At 31.4% G+C, this 17,996-nt stretch overlaps 2 protein-coding genes across 2 annotated transcripts; both read right to left on the reverse strand.

Moving 5' to 3' along the window:
- Positions 1–11,775: 11,775 nt before the first annotated feature.
- On the reverse strand, positions 11,776–13,663 carry LOC145322970 (heparan sulfate 2-O-sulfotransferase 1-like). The gene is made up of 3 exons (XM_080165359.1): positions 13,547–13,663; positions 13,192–13,256; positions 11,776–11,932 (listed from the first exon to the last, which is right to left on the reverse strand). The coding sequence occupies exons 1-3, from the start codon at positions 13,649–13,651 to the stop codon at positions 11,776–11,778; spliced, it is 327 nt and encodes a 108-aa protein (XP_080021485.1). The 5' UTR covers positions 13,652–13,663.
- Positions 13,664–14,539: 876 nt separating this feature from the next.
- On the reverse strand, positions 14,540–17,166 carry LOC145322972 (uncharacterized). Its single transcript, XM_080165360.1, has 4 exons — positions 16,870–17,166; positions 15,817–15,883; positions 15,486–15,568; positions 14,540–14,948 (listed from the first exon to the last, which is right to left on the reverse strand). The coding sequence occupies exons 1-4, from the start codon at positions 16,968–16,970 to the stop codon at positions 14,540–14,542; spliced, it is 660 nt and encodes a 219-aa protein (XP_080021486.1). The 5' UTR covers positions 16,971–17,166.
- Between the last annotated feature and the right edge of the window lie 830 nt (positions 17,167–17,996).

Consider the following 17,996-nt stretch of genomic DNA (forward strand, 5'->3'; position numbering starts at 1 on the left):
TAAAGGGTGTTTACCCCCCCCCCCTGCAAACCTTTAAAAACGCCAGTTTTCCCCCCTAACAATAAAAAGCTTGGACGTCTCTGACCATAACTATAGAGTAGCTGCGCTACTAGAAGCTATTTAAAGACTGATCATTGATTTTTCCAGAAATATTTTTCTTTCATTTTTCAATACAATAATTCATATACGTACCTCATTCTAAAAATACTAGTTGCTGGAAGCGTCTGATAGCACTCGAGGTGGGGCAAGAAGAGTCACCCAACCCCAATTTTCAATTTTAGTTTTGAGAAGAAAAATAAGAGGTGATTTATCTAAGGAGGGTGTTGGTGCTCTTCCGCATATCGTAACTTTCCATGTTGATTACTGTTTTAATAAGGTATGCTTTAGAAACCGTAGCAAATCTATAATCATTACCAGAAAGCCCGTATGTCCTTTTGTAACATGACGATTTATAGTTTTTTGCTTTTCTCTTAATGACGTTGTCAAATAGTATCTAAAACCTTGCATGATGAAATAATTTAGATACCCTAGCAACTTGGCAGAGCTGGTTGTCTGACTGGCGTTGTTTCCAGGTATCCTCAAGGTGCAAACATAGAACCCAGCATGGTATAAGCTTCAGTTGGGGCTTCAAATTTTGTAGGTTTTAATAGTTATTTCTCCCATCGTATTATAAACGGCTTTCTGCGGATATAGAATGTACAATTATAAGATTAAAACCAGTCTTTTTGGCCCCGAGGTGCCGAAGGCACGGGCTAAACATCTTAACTTTTGAGCTTTGGTTTTATGTATGTTGTCATCCTTGTTTTTATTATTGGCTATGACACATAAATCTAAAAAGAAACTATAAATAAATATTATAAATGTTCAAATTTGTATGAATTACAAGTATGAAATTTTTTTATCAGCATAGTTGATGGTGGGTATAAACATGTTTGAGTTTTCCTATAGATTCATGTCTTGTATGGAGATTACTGTAACAATATTGTTAAGTCTTGAATAACATGGGCTGTGGTTCAACCCAGAGAAAGAGAGGACAATGGGTTCCTTCTTACACTAGTCCCCAAAGTTGTATAATAACATTTTCTTATTCTTTGGCTTAACAACTTTGGGGACTTAAATTTTGATTAATTTAATAAATTTTGATTGGTTGGTTTAGTAAGCTGAGTGTCTAAACGTTTCAACCACTTATTGTAATCTACAGAAGGAGTAATTTTGTGTATTAACATCCGGGGATGTATATCAATTTATCAATTATCAATTTAAAAAAACAAAGTGTAAATATTTATGGTGTCAAAACATTTTTTCGACAATGCCGTATCCCTGTTATAAATAAGTTTTTTTTTTGAAATATTTTGTTGCAATATGTGAAATATATATTTTCTGTGTTTGAAATGAGTATAGAGGATTCTTTCAGAAGCCCATGTAAACATTTCATATGATTTATGAAGCCAAAGTTCCGCGCCAGTTTTAAATGAGTCATAAACAAAGATAATTAATTAGTAGAATGGACATTCAAATTTTTGGACTTTATTCTTTATTAAATTCTGGTTCAAATCTCTTTTACAATCAGGAATAAAGTTGGGCCAACAAGCGAAATTAATCTTAAATGATATTTGGAAGAAAGATAAAAAGGTCGTCTTTACCTTGAATCGTCCCCCCCCCCTTCCAAAGAAAATTCACAAAACCTCTTTAAATATTTCTTTTGAATTCATATGGGTTGTTGTCACAGCTGTTTTACAATACTTATAATTTCAAATACAAAAATTTTTTACGGATTAGAAATCTTTTATGTTTCTTCTGAATACAAATTATGATTTTTTAGAACTGTTTCTAACCAGCGGTTATTGGTTGATTTTGAAGCAATACTTGAAACAATCTTCCTTGGTTTTTTAGAATCAAGTCCATGGAAAGGTTAAAATCCATACACTTGAACGTTCATTTTATGTTGTACCATGCCTCTCTGGCCTGTAATGAAGGATTTAAACCTATTATTTTTCATTTACTTTTTCACAGTTTTTTAAAATAAACAAGATCTGTATTCATATTAAGGTTCATGTCTGGTTAGGATCTTGAAACCTTTACCAAACCTAAAATAAACTAAACTAGACTAAAACTAGAAGAAAGGACAAATAAACAATGTCTCATGTGGAGTGAGAGAGCTTAATTAATAAGCAGAACATTAATTTGTAAGTCTAAACAAAACTGTACAAAATACAGGATACAGTAAAAGGGTATATTTTCATTTTTTAATTTGATTATAGACATTCCTTGCTCTTAATATTGTACCTTATTGTCCGAGGAATTATTATTAAAAAAATCAGATGAATAAGAAAATCATACAAAAAGTCGTTGTCAAATAAGTGTAAAAAATCTGCATGTTTATAATATATGAACGGATTTTCTGGTAACAATTATAGAGTTGCTACGCTTTCTTAATCGTACCTAACTGTTAAAGAAATCATAATGCAAAGTTAAAAATCGATAGGACAATTCTAACATGTCTAAATTTATGCAAATAGCTAACCATTACATACGGACGGACCAACTGTAATTATAGAAAAAGCTTTGCTTTTAGAAATATTCTATTGATAATTACTCTGTGTTGAATTACCTTTCTTACTGGGGCAATTAATCTTTTTATTTCAATTCAGACTAAAACTCAGAGAAATAGGTAGAGGTATTCCGTGATATTTCTGTCCCTCTGTCCTGTAAAATATTACGCGGCAAATGATATTTGGGAGAAAGATAAAAAGGTCGTCTTTACCTTTTCTAAATTTTTGTGGAATTGTTTCCTAGGGTCATATGCTATGAGCGCATCATCTCTATCACCAATTCTTTAAAAAGTTTTTAAGTGACTATCTTAACTGTTGAGATTTGGTTTTATGTATGTTGTCAATGTCATGCTTGTTTTTATTATTGGCTATGACACATAAATCTAGAAAGAAACTATAAATAAATATTATAAATGTTCAAATTTGTATGAATTACAAGTATGAAATTTTTGTATCAGCCTAGCTTTGATGGTGGGTATAAACATGTTTTGAGTTTTCCTATAGATTCATGTCTTGTATGGAGATTACTGTAACAATATTGTTATGTCTTGAATAACATAGGCTGTGGTTCAACCCAGAAAGAGGGGGGACACTGGGCTCCTTCTTACACTAGTCCCCAAAGTCTTATTCTTTGGCTTAACAATTTTGAGGACTTTAATGAATTTTGATTGGTTAGTTTAGTAAGTTAAGTGTCTAAACCTTTCAACCACTCATTGTAATCTACAGAAGAGGTAAGTTTGTGTATTAACATTGGGAATGTATATCAATTTATCGGCAATTGTCTTATTCCTTTAGATCCCTAGGTTTAACCCCCCACCCTTCTTTAGGAGAGAGGCCATAGATATGTTTATAGACAGTTTTTCTCTGATACTAAAATGAAAAATTATAATTTAAGTCAAAATAACTGAATTATGTGATTTTTTATAATTTGTGTAAAATACTGTTTTGCTGTACAAAATCGGTCCCTAAATGAGCCAAGATACATTGTCAAGATTCAACAAGTTCATTACTGACCACAAAGTATGCTGCGTATAATAAGAAAGTTATTATATCAAACATTAGAGTAAAACACTGGAGGGTTAAAAAACTGTATCTCCCCATCGCAACCACCTTGTGCAACCCTTCTATTTGGTCATTGAAAATCAACCAATGGTGTCGCTTATATTAACACAGCTAAGTAGCAGAAAATAATTTAGAAGCAGACGAAAGAGTTCTTTGAAAAAGAAAGGGAGGTAGTTGTCTTTATATACATCTATCTATAGATCTGTTTATCAAACTATACAATTACGGTTATTAAGTAGCTCTATTCTAATAACACTGAGTTCATAAATTCTATTAAAAGGATAGAGCTTCATAATTTAAAATAAGTCCTAGGAAAAATAAATGAATCATTTATTTTTTATTTTTGTATCAGCAGTCAACTGCCAGTGCCCATACTAGAATATTTAGTCCTAACACTGTGCAGTGCTTGTCGTGCACAGAACTCGCACTCTCTCCCTTATTTTCGAAATAGATTAAAAATAAATTGAACTGACGAACAGACATAAGGTAAACAAGGATGAGAACATCCATAAAAGCGAAGCTCTAAAACGGTAAGACAGACGAACATCAACTCTTGTAGAGTGTCAGAACTGTATATACAAAATATAAATGAATATTTTTGAAAAAATTATACGTAAATTTGTTGCAAAACTTCTTAAATACAGAATACTTTTAAGGTCATACTGACATTTTTATGACTCAATTATAGAGATGCTTCGCTTATTAAAAAATTGTTGTTAAAAAAGTTAACATCAACATGTTCAAAATGGACGTACGGACATTCTGGTAACGATTATAGAGTTGCGCCGCTTTCTAAATCGTACCTAACTACTACAGGAATCCTCATGCAAAGTTTGAAATCGATAGGACAATTCTAAAATTAACGAAAAAAGCTATCCGTTACTGACGGTCCGACCCTTATTATAAAAAAGCTTCGCTTTTAAAAAGGTAAAAAAAACACAGTGTAAATATTTTTGGTGTCAAAACATTTTTTCGCCAATGCCGTATCCCTGTTATAAATAAGTTTTTTTTTTAATATGTTGTTGCAATATGTGAAATATATATTTTCTGTGACTGAAATGAGTATAGAGGATTCTTTCAGAAGCCCATGTAAACATTTCATATGATTTATGAAGCCAAAGTTCCGCGCCAGTTTTAAATGAGTCATAAACAAAGATAATTAATTAGTAGAATGGACATTCAAATTTTTGGACTTTATTCTTTATTAAATTCTGGTTCAAATCTCTTTTACAATCAGGAATAAAGTTGGGCCAACAAGCGAAATTAATCTTAAATGATATTTGGGAGAAAGATAAAAAGGTCGTCTTTACCTTGAATCGTCCCCACCCGCCCAAAGAAAATTATTGATTGATTTTAAAGCAATACTTGAAACAATCTTCCATGTTTTTTATAATCGAGTCCATGGAAATGTTAAAATCCATATACTTGAACGTGCATTTTATGTTGTACCATGCCTTCAGCCTCTCTGGCCTGTAATGAAGGATTTAAACCTATTATTTACTTTTTTACAGTTTTTTTATATAAACAAGATCTTTATCCGTATTAAGGTTCATGTCCGTGTTAGGATCTTGAAACCTTTACCAAACCTAAAATAAACAAGGGTGACCACATCCAATGCAAAGACTAAAACTAGAAGGAAGGACAAATAAACAATGTCTCATGTGGAGTGAGAGAGCTTAATTAATAAGCAGAACATTAATTTGTCTGAACAAAATTGTACAAAATACAGGATACAGTAAAAGGGTATATTTTCATTTTTTAAATTTGATTATAGACGTTCCTTGCTTTTAATATTGTACCTTATTTTCCGAGGAATTATTATTAAAAAAATCAGATGAATAAGAAAATCATTTCATACAAAAAGTCGTTGTCAAAAAAGTGTAAAAAATCTGCATGTTTAAAATATATGAACGGACTTTCTGGTAACAATTATAGAGTTGCTACGCTTTCTAAATCGTACCTAACTGTTAAAGGAATCATAATGCAAAGTTAAAAATCAATAGGACGATTCTAACATGTCTAAATCAATGAAAATAGCTAACCATTACATACGGACGGACCGACTGTAATTATAAAAAAAGCTTTGCTTTTAGAAATATTCTATTGATAATTACTCTGTGTTGAATTACTTTTCTTACTGGGGCAATTAATCTTTTATTTCAATTCAGACTAAACTCAGAGAAATAGGTAGAGCTATTCCGTGAGATTTCTGTCCTTCTGTCCTGTAAAATATTACGCGGCAAATGCGCGCATGCCGCGCCGCGTTAAACAGAAATCTCACGGAACAGAGGACATTGATCATTAATAAAGCCTTAGGTAATTGGTTATAGTTATTTATTGCATCATATTATAGACAGCTTTCCACTGATAATAAAATAAAAAAATAATAAGATTAAAACCAGTTTGTTAGCCCTGAGGGACCGAAGCTGGTATCTAAAGATTTTTTATCTAATATTTTTATTTAATAATTTTCTGTAATACGATTTCTTAATTAATTTCTTTCATCGTTTTATAAACCGCTTTCCGCGGATATAGAATGTACAATTATAAAAAACTAGTTTTAATCTTATGATTGTACATTTTTATATTCGTAGAAAGTGGATATAATACGATGCTAGACATAGTTTTTTTGTATGGATGAGAACCGGTTCCTATCCACCGGATTCGAATGAATACGAGAAATAATGTTACTATACTTGCAAGCAGAAGTTCTGATTTTATACGTTTTTCTTAAGTTTGTCTAGGTTTATGTACAAAAATTTACAACAAGAAAAAAGGTGTTTAGAGTTGCTTCGAAACCGGTTAATATCCGCTGCATAAGATAAATCTTCTATAATACAAAGTAGAACGATGTCCGTCTGTCTGTCTATCCGTCCGTCTGACCCTTAAGATCTCTGTAACCAATAACCCGATCAGATTCTACTCTTCAGGGAATATACCTACTGGTCCTGTGGTGGTTTTAGGCTATTTTTTGGGGGGTTGGGACACCCAAACCCCCCCCCCCAAAAAAAAAAATCCCCCCACCAATTTTTTTTTTAATTAGGTATTTAAATAGTGGTGGAGTGGGGGCATCTCCAGGTAATAAAAGATGTAATTATACCTCTTGGGGAAAAGCCCCTAGAGGCTAGGGGGGAAACCGCTAGTATTATATAAAGTATTAAGCTCTTTTGTCTGTAGGGAAGGTCTCGCTAACCGCAGGACCAATATGTTCCTCCTCTTCAGTGAAGCTTTTTACAGATCCCAGAAAGATTAATGCTATCTTATTTTTATGGAAAAAGTCTTTAATATAGTTTTAGGCTATTTTTCTGCACTCCCATATCCTTTCGAATATAGAGCCCCTAGGAGCCAGGGGCGCAGCCTCTAGTAACTATTAAAAAGCCAAATACTATTCTGACTTTTAGAAGCAGTATTTTAGTGGTTTACCCATGTACTTTTTAAATTGTTTCCATTCTAATTGTGTTTAAGTATTAAGTAAAGCTTTTTCAGTATGGCTTCGAAACCGATTAATATCCACTGGATTAGAACAAATTCTTAGCCATACTGAAAAATCTTTCATAGCATCATAGCACCACGAATATTTAAAAAAATCATAAGATTAATACCATTATTGTTAGCCTGGGACTTCGGTGCTAACAAAACTGGTTTTAATCTTATGATTTTTCATTTTGATATCTGCGGAAAGCTGACTATAATACTATGCGATAAATAACTATTGAATAGTGCCATTGATCTATAACTAATTATATAAGTTATTGGCACATGTCGTCCGTATGTCAAAATCAACTTTAACAAGGATGACAACATCCATAACAGCTCTAGCATCAGAAGAAAGGACAAACCAACAATAACCAGAGTAGAGCCTAAATATAAAGAATTTGTAAGTCTAATCAAAATTGTTGCAAAATAGAATAAATACAAAATACTTATGAGTAGATAATTTCATTTTAGGATTTAGTTTTAGAGTTTCTTCGCTCATGATATTTTACTTTTTGTCCTAAGAATCTTCATTCCAAAAATTAAATGAATATGATAATCATATCATACAAAACAAATTGTTAAAGTTTTAAAAAAGCATGTTTAAAATTGACGCACGGACTTTCTGGTAACGATTATAGAGTTGCTACGTCCCTACTCTAGGCCTGTTAATTAAACGTTGAATGGCTTTTTGAACGACAAGGAAAGTTAAATTTCAAAAAAATGATCAAAATAATGTCAAAACTTTCACGCATGTTCACACACACACACACACATACACCAACAACTACAATAAATAATTATTCGATAATTATAGAAATTACAACGCAAAAAGTACAAAATGCATTCAACCAAGAATTTAACGAAATATCTTTTTTAAATGCCAATATTGGATAGAAACTGTACACATTTTGGTATGATGGCCTTATTTTAATTTCTTCCCAGTAAAAAAAGTTGGCTATAAACGGTCGAATTTCTTAATTAAAACCCATAGATCAATTAGTTTTAATAGCTTTCAAATTTCGTTGAAACAGGTTTTAGTAACACTACTCCCTAACTTTTTATAGATTTTTATACATTTAAAAAATAGAAAAAAAAATGGAAAAATACTATTAAAGGGTGTTTTTAAAAAAACCAATCGCTTCACTCTTTTCAATATAAACCCTACAGTTTTAGTCAAAAACTAACAAAAAAATGACCCAATTCATGTCTAAGCAATGACATGAGAAAACAATATTGAATTTTGATTTCTACTCACTTCTCCTGAGCACTACAGTCCTAGCCCTTGTGAAGAACTTTTCCTTACATGGAGATTGAAAATCAAAGTGCTTAAAATCTTGTGGATAGACCCCATAATGTTTAGAATTTTTGATGGGGCTTATAAAGACCTTTCTATAGACACCTTAACCAGGTTTCTAACCCAATCCTAGCCAATTTGGCATTAAAAAGACAGACCCATCAAACATTTATAAATGACGGTCTCTCTAGTTCTTGATGTTTGACAGATCTTTCTTTTTGATGTCAAAATGGCTAAGAATGTGTTAGATACCTGTTTAAGGTGTCAATAAAAAGATATTGACATGCCCCAACAAAAATTCTAGACATTATTGGTTCTATCTACAAGATTCTAGGTACATCAGATGGTTTGTTCTTTTTTTTAAAGACAGAGCAGTCATGTCTCAATGTTTGATGGGTCTGTCTTTTTTTTATGCCAAATTGGCAAGGATTGAGTTAGAAATCTGGTTAAGATATCTATAAAAAGGTCTTTATAGGTCCCATCAAAAACAACTCTAAACATTATGGGGTCTATCTACAAGATTTCAAGTAATTTGGACAGTTTATTCTTTTTAAAAAAAAAGACAAAACTGTCTTAATTTGTAATAAAATATGCATTCTCCACGTAGAGAAAATTTTTCCACAAGGGCTAGAACTCGAGCTGTAGTGCTCAGGAGAAGTGAATTGAAATCAAAATTCATTAGTGTTTTCTAATTGTCATTGCTTGGACATGATTTGGGTCATTTTTTGTTAGTTTTTTACCAAAACTGTAGGGTTTATATTGAAAATAGTGAAGCGATTGTTTTTTTTAAACACCCTGTAAACTTAAAAAATAAAATACAAGTCTATTCCCTTTCCATTTTTGTAGGTGCAATTTTAATTTTGACATTAATTGTCAAGATGCATTTTTTTTAAAGCTACTGGCTTTGGTCCAAGTGCTTAGGGCATTTGCTTAGAAGGGGGATGAAGAACCCTTTAAATTTATGATTGAAAAAGACAATCAAATATGATAATAGTGTGTTTTTTTCTTTTTTCTTTCATTGGTTCATATACTTTAAGGTGTTGAGGCAATAATATCCTCTAATAAAATCAAAGCCCTGTATCCCAATATAAAGCATAAATTGTTCTAAAGGTTGATGAGATCTTAAAGTATATACAACGCACAACCAATTTAATCTTTTAAAATATATCTTCTGTAAACTTAGGAATACAGTCTGTACCGAGAGTTGTACTGATGTTGTACCCGTTTTAAAGAACAATTTTTCTCGTATTCATTCGAATCCGGTGGATAGGAACCGGTTCTCATCTATGCGAGAAATAACTATTCTGTATCTTTTATAAGGATATTTTTTCATATTAAGTAAAAAAAATAATAATAAATTAATATGCAATATTTTTTGTAATGTTTAAAAAACTTTTTAATTACTAAAAAAGTCTAATAAAACAGTTTTAGTTAATCCTGAATAAACGATGATTAATCTTTTTAAAAACCATCAAAAAGTTCCTTTTTCATTGTTTTACTATACATTATGCTTCTTGTCTTTATAATTCTATAGGCAAAGAGACCAGGAGCCCGGAGAAGACACATCTCTTGGAAGTTTACTTTGTTAGGGGAACCAAAAAGAGTTCTTTTTTGAGGAACAGAGGTGAAAAGCATTTGCCGAGCTTTTTTCCTCATTAAAAACACTTGTAGGCAAGACACCATTTCTGTAACAGACTAAACGAGACAAGAGAGATATTGCAATAAATTTACAAACCATCCATCCAAACCCAGGACCAAAAGATAAGACAGAGGATGGGAAGAGAGCCAGTCATAAAATGGAGAAACAGAAAGCCAGAGAAAATACAACTACAATTTCATACAAATAAAATAATTTGAAAATATAAAATAAAATGAGAAAGTTATAAATTTATTACTTTTTATTCTAAACATGCTTTTGATATAGTAGAAATAACATTCTGTAAATCCATTTGTTATTCTTATTTCAGTTTCACTTTCTTCTGGATGAGAATTCACATTTTCACTTATTTTTTATGTTTGTTTACTTTTCTACTTGCACATTTCTATATGAGTATGCCGCTTATAATTATTGCTGTGTTTGGTCAATCATAATTAGTCTCTAAAGTTTGTGAGAACCTGCTAAATACTTCATGAACACTTTAAGTGACTCCCAAAGGCTTAATACCCCAAAATATTGATTATATGATTAATTGTCCCATCCATATATCTCTACTTATAAGATTATTTTACAACCCCTTTAACATGTTGAAGTTGAATATAAAATCTTTGAACAATGAAATCATATAGTTCTAGATCTATTTGTAATTCTTGTTTAAGTTTCTGTATAACTGCGTCACTCTGCTTTGGATGAGGATTTACATTTTCTCTTATTTTTTTAGCAGAATACAATTCAAATGCTCCTTTGAAAAAGCCTGGGTCATACAGTAATATCTAATACATAGTTTCAATTTTTTAAAGAATATATTTTACTTGCTGCTAAACCCCTGCTACAGGCCTCTAGGGGCACTTCTTGTGGGGGAGCAACCAACGAATTATAATTTTAGTTTAAAGAAGAAAAGATAAATTATTTGAAGGGGGGTTAATTTTTCAAGGGACAATTTCTCTTTGGAGGGTAGTTGTACCCTCCCCCAAAAATAGTTTAAAACTTCCCCAGGACCTATGAGAAGCTTAACTGTAAAGGATTTGAAATAAGACTATTAATTGAAAACTTAATTTTTTAAAATTATTTATTCCAATCAAACTATATTTCTACCTATATTTATCAGCAACTTTAGTAGGATTATGATGTGACACAGTGCGTTCGAAGGTGCTTTGACTTTTGTGTCAGAACCTAAATTGGGACATAGTGCATTTCATTACCCTAGGTTAGGTAACTTAATTTCAATTTTCAATAAAATCTAAAATGCAGCCGTTTTTGAGGAAATTAGATTTGAAAATTTCAAGTTCAATTTTCATCCCATAGGAGTTACCGCATTTTCATGACAAGAAAAGCAAAATTTATTTATTTAAAATTTTGAACAAGTTTGCTTTTATAAAGTCTTTCATAAAACATCTCAATATATGATTTATTTGAGGCTGAATTTCCGTGACCTTAGCAAAGCAACTGATAAAAATGGCCATGAATCAACTCACTTCAGGAGTGATTTTAAGAAGAACTTTATAACAGCAAACTTGTTCAAAATTTTAAATAAATAATCTTTGCTTTTCTTGTCATGTAAATGCGGTAACTTCTAGGGGATGAAAATTGAACTTGAAATTTTCAAATCTAATTTTCTCAAAAACGGCTGCATTTTAGATTTTATTGAAAATTGAAATTAAGTTACCCAACCTAGGGTAATGAAATGCAGTATGTCCCAATTTAGGTTCTGACACAGAAGTCAAAGCACCTTCTTACGCACTGTGGTGATATAGAATTAGATATATCTGTATTCCTGGTATATAATGTTCAAGTAAGACCATAGTATTGGCAAAATCTTCTAGAATTCCAACCACACTGTATTCTTCTTCTATATGCTTCTTGGCCAATTGTAGAGCATCCAGAGATTTGCTAAACAAAAAAAGTGAAAACAAATGAAAATTAGCCATTCTACAAATATTGTACTTCATCTTTTCATAACTTTTGTTTGTATGTTTAAAGGTATAAAAATAGAGAAGGGTTTTAATATTTCATTCACCATTATCAAATATTCTTGTTGTGTTTAAAGGAACCATGCAAGAAATATACCGCTTTAACTGCTGAAAGACTGCCACGAGTAGACCCAATACCTAACATTTGAAGCCTCCAGCTTCAAAAACAATAAAGTTATAGACATTTTAAAATCATATTTTTAGTACAATGAAAATTTTTAAAGTTTTCACTGCTAATAAAAGAATTTTCATTATTAAAATATTTCGCCTAGAAAGAAAATTATAAGCTTATTTTTGGCAGAAACTTAGGATGCCAGTAACTGATAACATTTTTACAATAAAAACACTCTTCATTATAGTCAAATTCATTTTTAAAAATTCAGTTTAATTTGCGTTGTATTGAGAGTACTGTAGCGTGAGAATGCCAGTCTCTAGGATTTCAAGCCAATCAGAATCCTGATTCTACACTAAGCCCGCTGAACAACCAATCACAGCTGAGCATCTGTATTACTTACATTAGTTTAATTTTTTATCAGTATAATTTTACGCTTCCAAACACAATTTGAACCAAATTTTAAAGACATTTTGACTATAAAATGGGATGTTTTTATTGTATAAATGTTATCAGTTACTGACAGTATAAGTTTCTGACAAAGATAAGCTTTAAATTTGGCTTCCAGACGACGTAATTTAATATTGAAATTTTCTATTTGTACAATGAAAATCTTTCAAAATTTTCATTGTACTGAAAGAATCATTTTGAAATGTCTGTAACTTATTTGTTATTAAAGCTGGAGGCTTCAAATTTTGGGTATTGGGTCTACTCATGGCAGGCTTTAAGCAGTTAAATCAGGGTATTTCTTGCAGGGTTCCTTTAAGATCTATATCCTTACATAAAAGTAACATGATGTCTATCTGTCTATACCAAAGAGTCTCTCTAACTGCTGAAGTGATATGATTCTCCTTTACAGAGTAGCTTCTCATAGGTCCTGAGAACGTTTATAACTGTTGTTGTACCACCACCCACCCAGCAGAAATTTCTTTAACCCTCCTCTAAAATAAAATTCTTTTTTTTCAAGGTGAAATTAGAAGTAAAGGTTGTTTGACTCCCTCTCTTCCCCCATAGGACTCTAGGTGCATAGACTGTAATTTATTATAAATAATTTTACAATATTCTACCTGTTTCCACACTCCCAAGCTCTTCCACAGAAATATGTTATCATCAGTTCTTGATATTCTCCAAACTTACAGATAGTTTTGTAAAAACTTATCTTGTTTAAGCCCTTTGCCTCTATGGATATTCTAAATTTTTAATAAAATAATTCAAAACTTGTCCAGGATCAGTGTGAAGGAACTCTGAAATTGAGATATCTTTTTTTCTGTAGAGATCTTAAAGATCACACTAAAACCTTACTACCACTCAATTGGAATATAAACATTCAACCTAATAACTTATATAGTAAAAATAGGTCCAAATTTTCATCTTGGAAATGTGATAGCAGAACTTAAACTAAAATAGTGTAATTTACTATTCCTGACACTCTGGATCATCAGAAAATAAGCACTCCTCCAGAGTTTTATTGAACCATGCTTGTGCTGGTCTCTCCAGGATATACCTCCATCTCTTCTCAGCTCTCATAAAGTAAAACTATAACATTACCAATAAGAGACAGTAGCTAGGAGGTCAATTACCTCATTTGGGTGGGATGCTATTATAAATTTACTTAGGATTATATTTAAACTTACTTGGAGAAGACAGACCATCATCTGATTATTATGGGATACTAGAGTTGGGCTCGATATAATTATCTCGCTATTGGCTAGGTTTATTTAATGTTTTATTTACTTTCTTTTGGTTATCTTAATTCTGACTATTGACCCTATTCTTCCATTATCTTCTCCCTGACTGTTTTAGGATCTTAATATTTTTTATTTCAAATTTTCATCCTGATAGAAATTTAATACTTCAATATAATTCAAATAGCAACATGAAATAAAAAAATAAATTTATTCTTCATACAGTAAAATAATGGATCTTATCATTCTGGTCAATGAGAGTTTATTACAGATTATTGGAGCACTATGGGTTTTAAACATTTTTTGCTTGGAAAACTTGAGCTCATATCTAGACATTTATTTTCTATATAGGTCTGTCATGGATCTTGATGCAATAAAGTAGGTTGTTTTGTAAATGTTAAAAATTGGAAGATTTCATTAAATAAAAGTTCCCGCATATATAAGTATTAAATAATGTTTTAACACCCACAGACATTAGATTAAGTAACATCCAAGTCTGGAAGTCCCAACAGTGCATGGTAATGGGTTACGCCGTTTAAAGGACCAAGGAATTCCCCCATTACTCACTTTTTATGTCATGTGTCAGACATAGCAGAATTGGGTACCATTTTTAACGTCTCTAGTAAATCATGGTTTGGACCAGACTCACACCCAACAGAAAGTAGGCAGCTATCATTTACACTAATCTCTGAGGATAACATTTCAAAAACCATTTTTGATAATACTTAATCTATAGTAATATTGGCATTTCCTTTGAAATCATTCTTTGTACTGGATCTCTCACAACATTCATCAATATTGGGTTAAAATTAAACTTGTTAAAGTCTACATAATAAAAATGACTGCTCCAAACTAACTTGTCTTTTGCTTTCATAACATGCATTGTGTACATAATACTTCGGATGTCTTGATCATCCAGAGCATGGGTTAGAGCCATGCCCTCCACATCAAATTCATTTACATCTGATAGATCATTTATGATTTCTAAAACTGAAGAGGATCCACATTTTGGCACTTGATTGTAGATTAGATATGATGGATCTTTTGACTTGGTTACATTGTGACTAGTTGGTATTATAGGTACTTCAGGTATAGTAGGAAGTGGTATGTTTAGCAGGGGCTGTTGGCTTCCATTCTTCCTTTTTGATTATTTAATGGTAGCAAATAAAGTCTTAATGAATAGAAATAGATTTGATAAATAAATTAGTTTATGATTGCCCAAATCTACTCGAGACTTATATGAAAAGCTAAAGGGGTAGTTTCACGAAATGCATTTGAACTTAATTTAGTGCACCGCATATTTTTTGCTAGTTAATGGGTTAAACTATATTTATATGGCATATATTTGAAAGAATTTCAATTTTCTACCACGTAGTTTTGAAAATATTAAGAATTGAAAATTGTCTTTTTGTGATATATGCAATTTAAAAAGACGATTTTCGTGAAACTACCCCTTTGATATTATAATAAATTATGTGATGAACTGATTGAGACTTTCTGACAGTTTGAGAGACAAACAAACATCAAAGAATTCTTTATCATTATATTCAGTGAAGATAGACTTCTTCTTTAATTATATATCTTTTAAATTGGTTAATTAATCAAAATAAAACATAAATTTTGAACTAATTAATCTATTAAACATCTATTAGTAAATTTGCCACCATTTTGCAAACCTTGCTATACTCCAAATATCAACTTCAGTCCATCCACCACTTAAATAGTTAGCTGGTAGGGTTTTATTGTATGGTTTCTTTACCTAAGAAAATTAAGAAGGAAGATAAAATTATGCACTGAATGAACAAACTAAATCCAGAAAATCTAATTTAATGGATAAGAAAACTATTGAGAAGATGTTCAATATTAAAAAAAATTTTTAGATAAAAAAGTAAAGTTTCTATTGGAAATATATATATATGTATTTTTTAGTCAGTTTATCATTTACTTTTTTTTAAATAGCATACTTTAAAAAAATGAGTTTATAAAATATATTTAATTATTTCTCACCTGTTTACTCAGCTGTTTTCTCCCATCTTTAAAATTAATTCTATTCTTTTCTTTTAGTGTTCTCAGACTAAAATTATGATAGTTAATTATTTAAATGTACTATAGACAACTTTCTGCAAATAATAAAATGAAAAATTTAATACTAATTGCAGTTTTGTTTGCCCTGAAGGGGCTTAGGGATAGGGCTAACAACTCTAGTATTAATATTATGATTTTCATCTTATAATTTGTAAAATAAATTTTCTGTAATTAGATATGACACTGGGAAAAAATCATATTATAGTGTTCAGTAAATGTTGATGATCCAATTATTTCAAGTGCCAGATTCAATTGTCAGAAGATAAATTTATCTTTATCTTAAACTAGCGGCCTAAACAAAAATTAGCTTATATGTAATACAAACTAGCACACATGTAACAAAAAATAGCAGACATGTGAAAAAACTAGCAGACATGTAACAAAAATAGCTGACTTGTAACAAAAACTATCAGACATGTTACAAAAACTAGCAGACATGTAACAAAACCTAGCTGACTTGTAACAAAAACTAGCAGACATGTTACAAAAACTAACTGACATGTAACAAAAACTATCCGACATGTAACAAAAACTAGCTGACATGTAACAAAACCTAGCTGATATGTAATAAAACTAGCAGACATGTAAAAAAAACTAGATGACATGTAACAAAAACTAGATGACATGTAACAAAACTATTAGACTTGTAACAAAAACTAGCAGAAATGTAACAAAAACTAGCAGACATGTAACAATAACTAGATGACATGTAACAACAACTAGATGACATGTAACAAAACTATTAGACACGTATCAAAAGCTAGCAGACATGTAACAAAAACTAACAGACATGTAACAAAAACTAGCTGAAATGAAACAAAACTATTAGACATGTAACAAAAACTAGAAGACATGTAACAAAAACTAGCAGACACATAACAAAAACTAGCTAATATATAACAAAAACTAGCAGACATGTAACAAAAGCTAGCTGACATGTAACAATAACTAGCAGACATGTAACACTTGTTATACCTGTAACTTGATTTATACAGATGTATACTGTAAAAAGCCAGAAATTGAAACATCGCTGATAAAAGAACTAGTTTTTTCTTATTGGTCAAATTTTGAAACATCTTTAAAAATTTAAAAATGGAATATTAATGATCATAAAATGTTTTAAAATAAATTCACTGTAATACATTGCTATACATGATTTTTCAGTATGAGTTAGAACCGGTTTTAATCCAACGGATATAATTTGTCTTCAAATCATACTGAAAACATTTTATCTATATCAGATTTTTGAATTCTATTTCTAAATCCTTAACTTGTAAAAGTTATAAACAGACTGACGCACTATATGACAATCATACCATGAACTAATCGATATATTATAAGGAGGATGTTGCAACAGATTTTCATGTACTCTGATAAAGAGATCCTTGCAGCTGGCTGAAATAATGATAACCCATATACCCCTCATACTGGATAAACAAACTGACCAATAAATGAGATCGAGGTTAGAAACCTAAATTGACGACAAATTTTCCCCTGACAATATATCCATGTATTCTATCAGGGGCGTCCAAGCTTTTTATTTTGGGGGGGGTAAAATTTTTTTAAGGGGGGGGTAATTCGGTTTTGGGGGGGGGGGTAAAATGGCGCGAGAAGCGCACCGCAAATTTTTTTTACCCCCCTCCAAAATTTTTACCCCGGGGGTAAAATTTGCTTGGGGGGGTAATTACCCCCCCTGAAATCTGTTGGCAGGGGTAAAATTTGTTTACCCCCCCCAAAAAAAAAAATTTACCCCCGGGGTAAAATTTTTTGGGGGGGTAAGATAAATTTTATCAAAAATTTAGTATTAAAAATGGGCGCGAAGCGCCCAAAAATTTTTTTTGTTAGAGATTTTCTATTTTGGTAAATACCCCGTCCTAAATGGTTGGGGGTGCCTACGGCACCCCCAGGGTAGGGGTAAATTTTAAATGGGGGGGGGGTAATCGCCCCATTACCCCCCCCCCCCTTGGACGCCTATGTATTCTATATCCATTGATGAACTATGCGCGTTCATGCATGTCCTTTGTTGAATCAAAAAACATCCGATTTATGGTTAAACGTTATCTCACAAAATTTGTATGAGAAAGACTTAACTACATAACTTT

This window comes from Acartia tonsa, chromosome 6 (genome assembly GCF_053477335.1).
Source record: "Acartia tonsa isolate MP-2025a chromosome 6, ASM5347733v1, whole genome shotgun sequence".
Classification (NCBI taxonomy): Eukaryota; Metazoa; Arthropoda; class Copepoda; order Calanoida; family Acartiidae; genus Acartia; species Acartia tonsa.

Coding starts and splice junctions, on each gene's coding strand:
- LOC145322970 (XM_080165359.1), bottom strand. CDS start 13,651: ATGAGAGCTGAGAAGAGATGGAGGTATATCCTGGAGAGACCAGCACAA. Junction 13,257..13,546: donor CTGATGATCCAGAGTGTCAG/GAATAGTAAATT, acceptor ACTATCTGTAAG/TTTGGAGAATATCAAGAACT. Junction 11,933..13,191: donor GCTTGGGAGTGTGGAAACAG/GTAGAATATTGT, acceptor TTTTTTGTTTAG/CAAATCTCTGGATGCTCTAC.
- LOC145322972 (XM_080165360.1), bottom strand. CDS start 16,970: ATGTTTCAAAATTTGACCAATAAGAAAAAACTAGTTCTTTTATCAGCG. Junction 15,569..15,816: donor GAAAACAGCTGAGTAAACAG/GTGAGAAATAAT, acceptor TAATTTTCTTAG/GTAAAGAAACCATACAATAA. Junction 14,949..15,485: donor GATATTTGGAGTATAGCAAG/GTTTGCAAAATG, acceptor ATAATCAAAAAG/GAAGAATGGAAGCCAACAGC.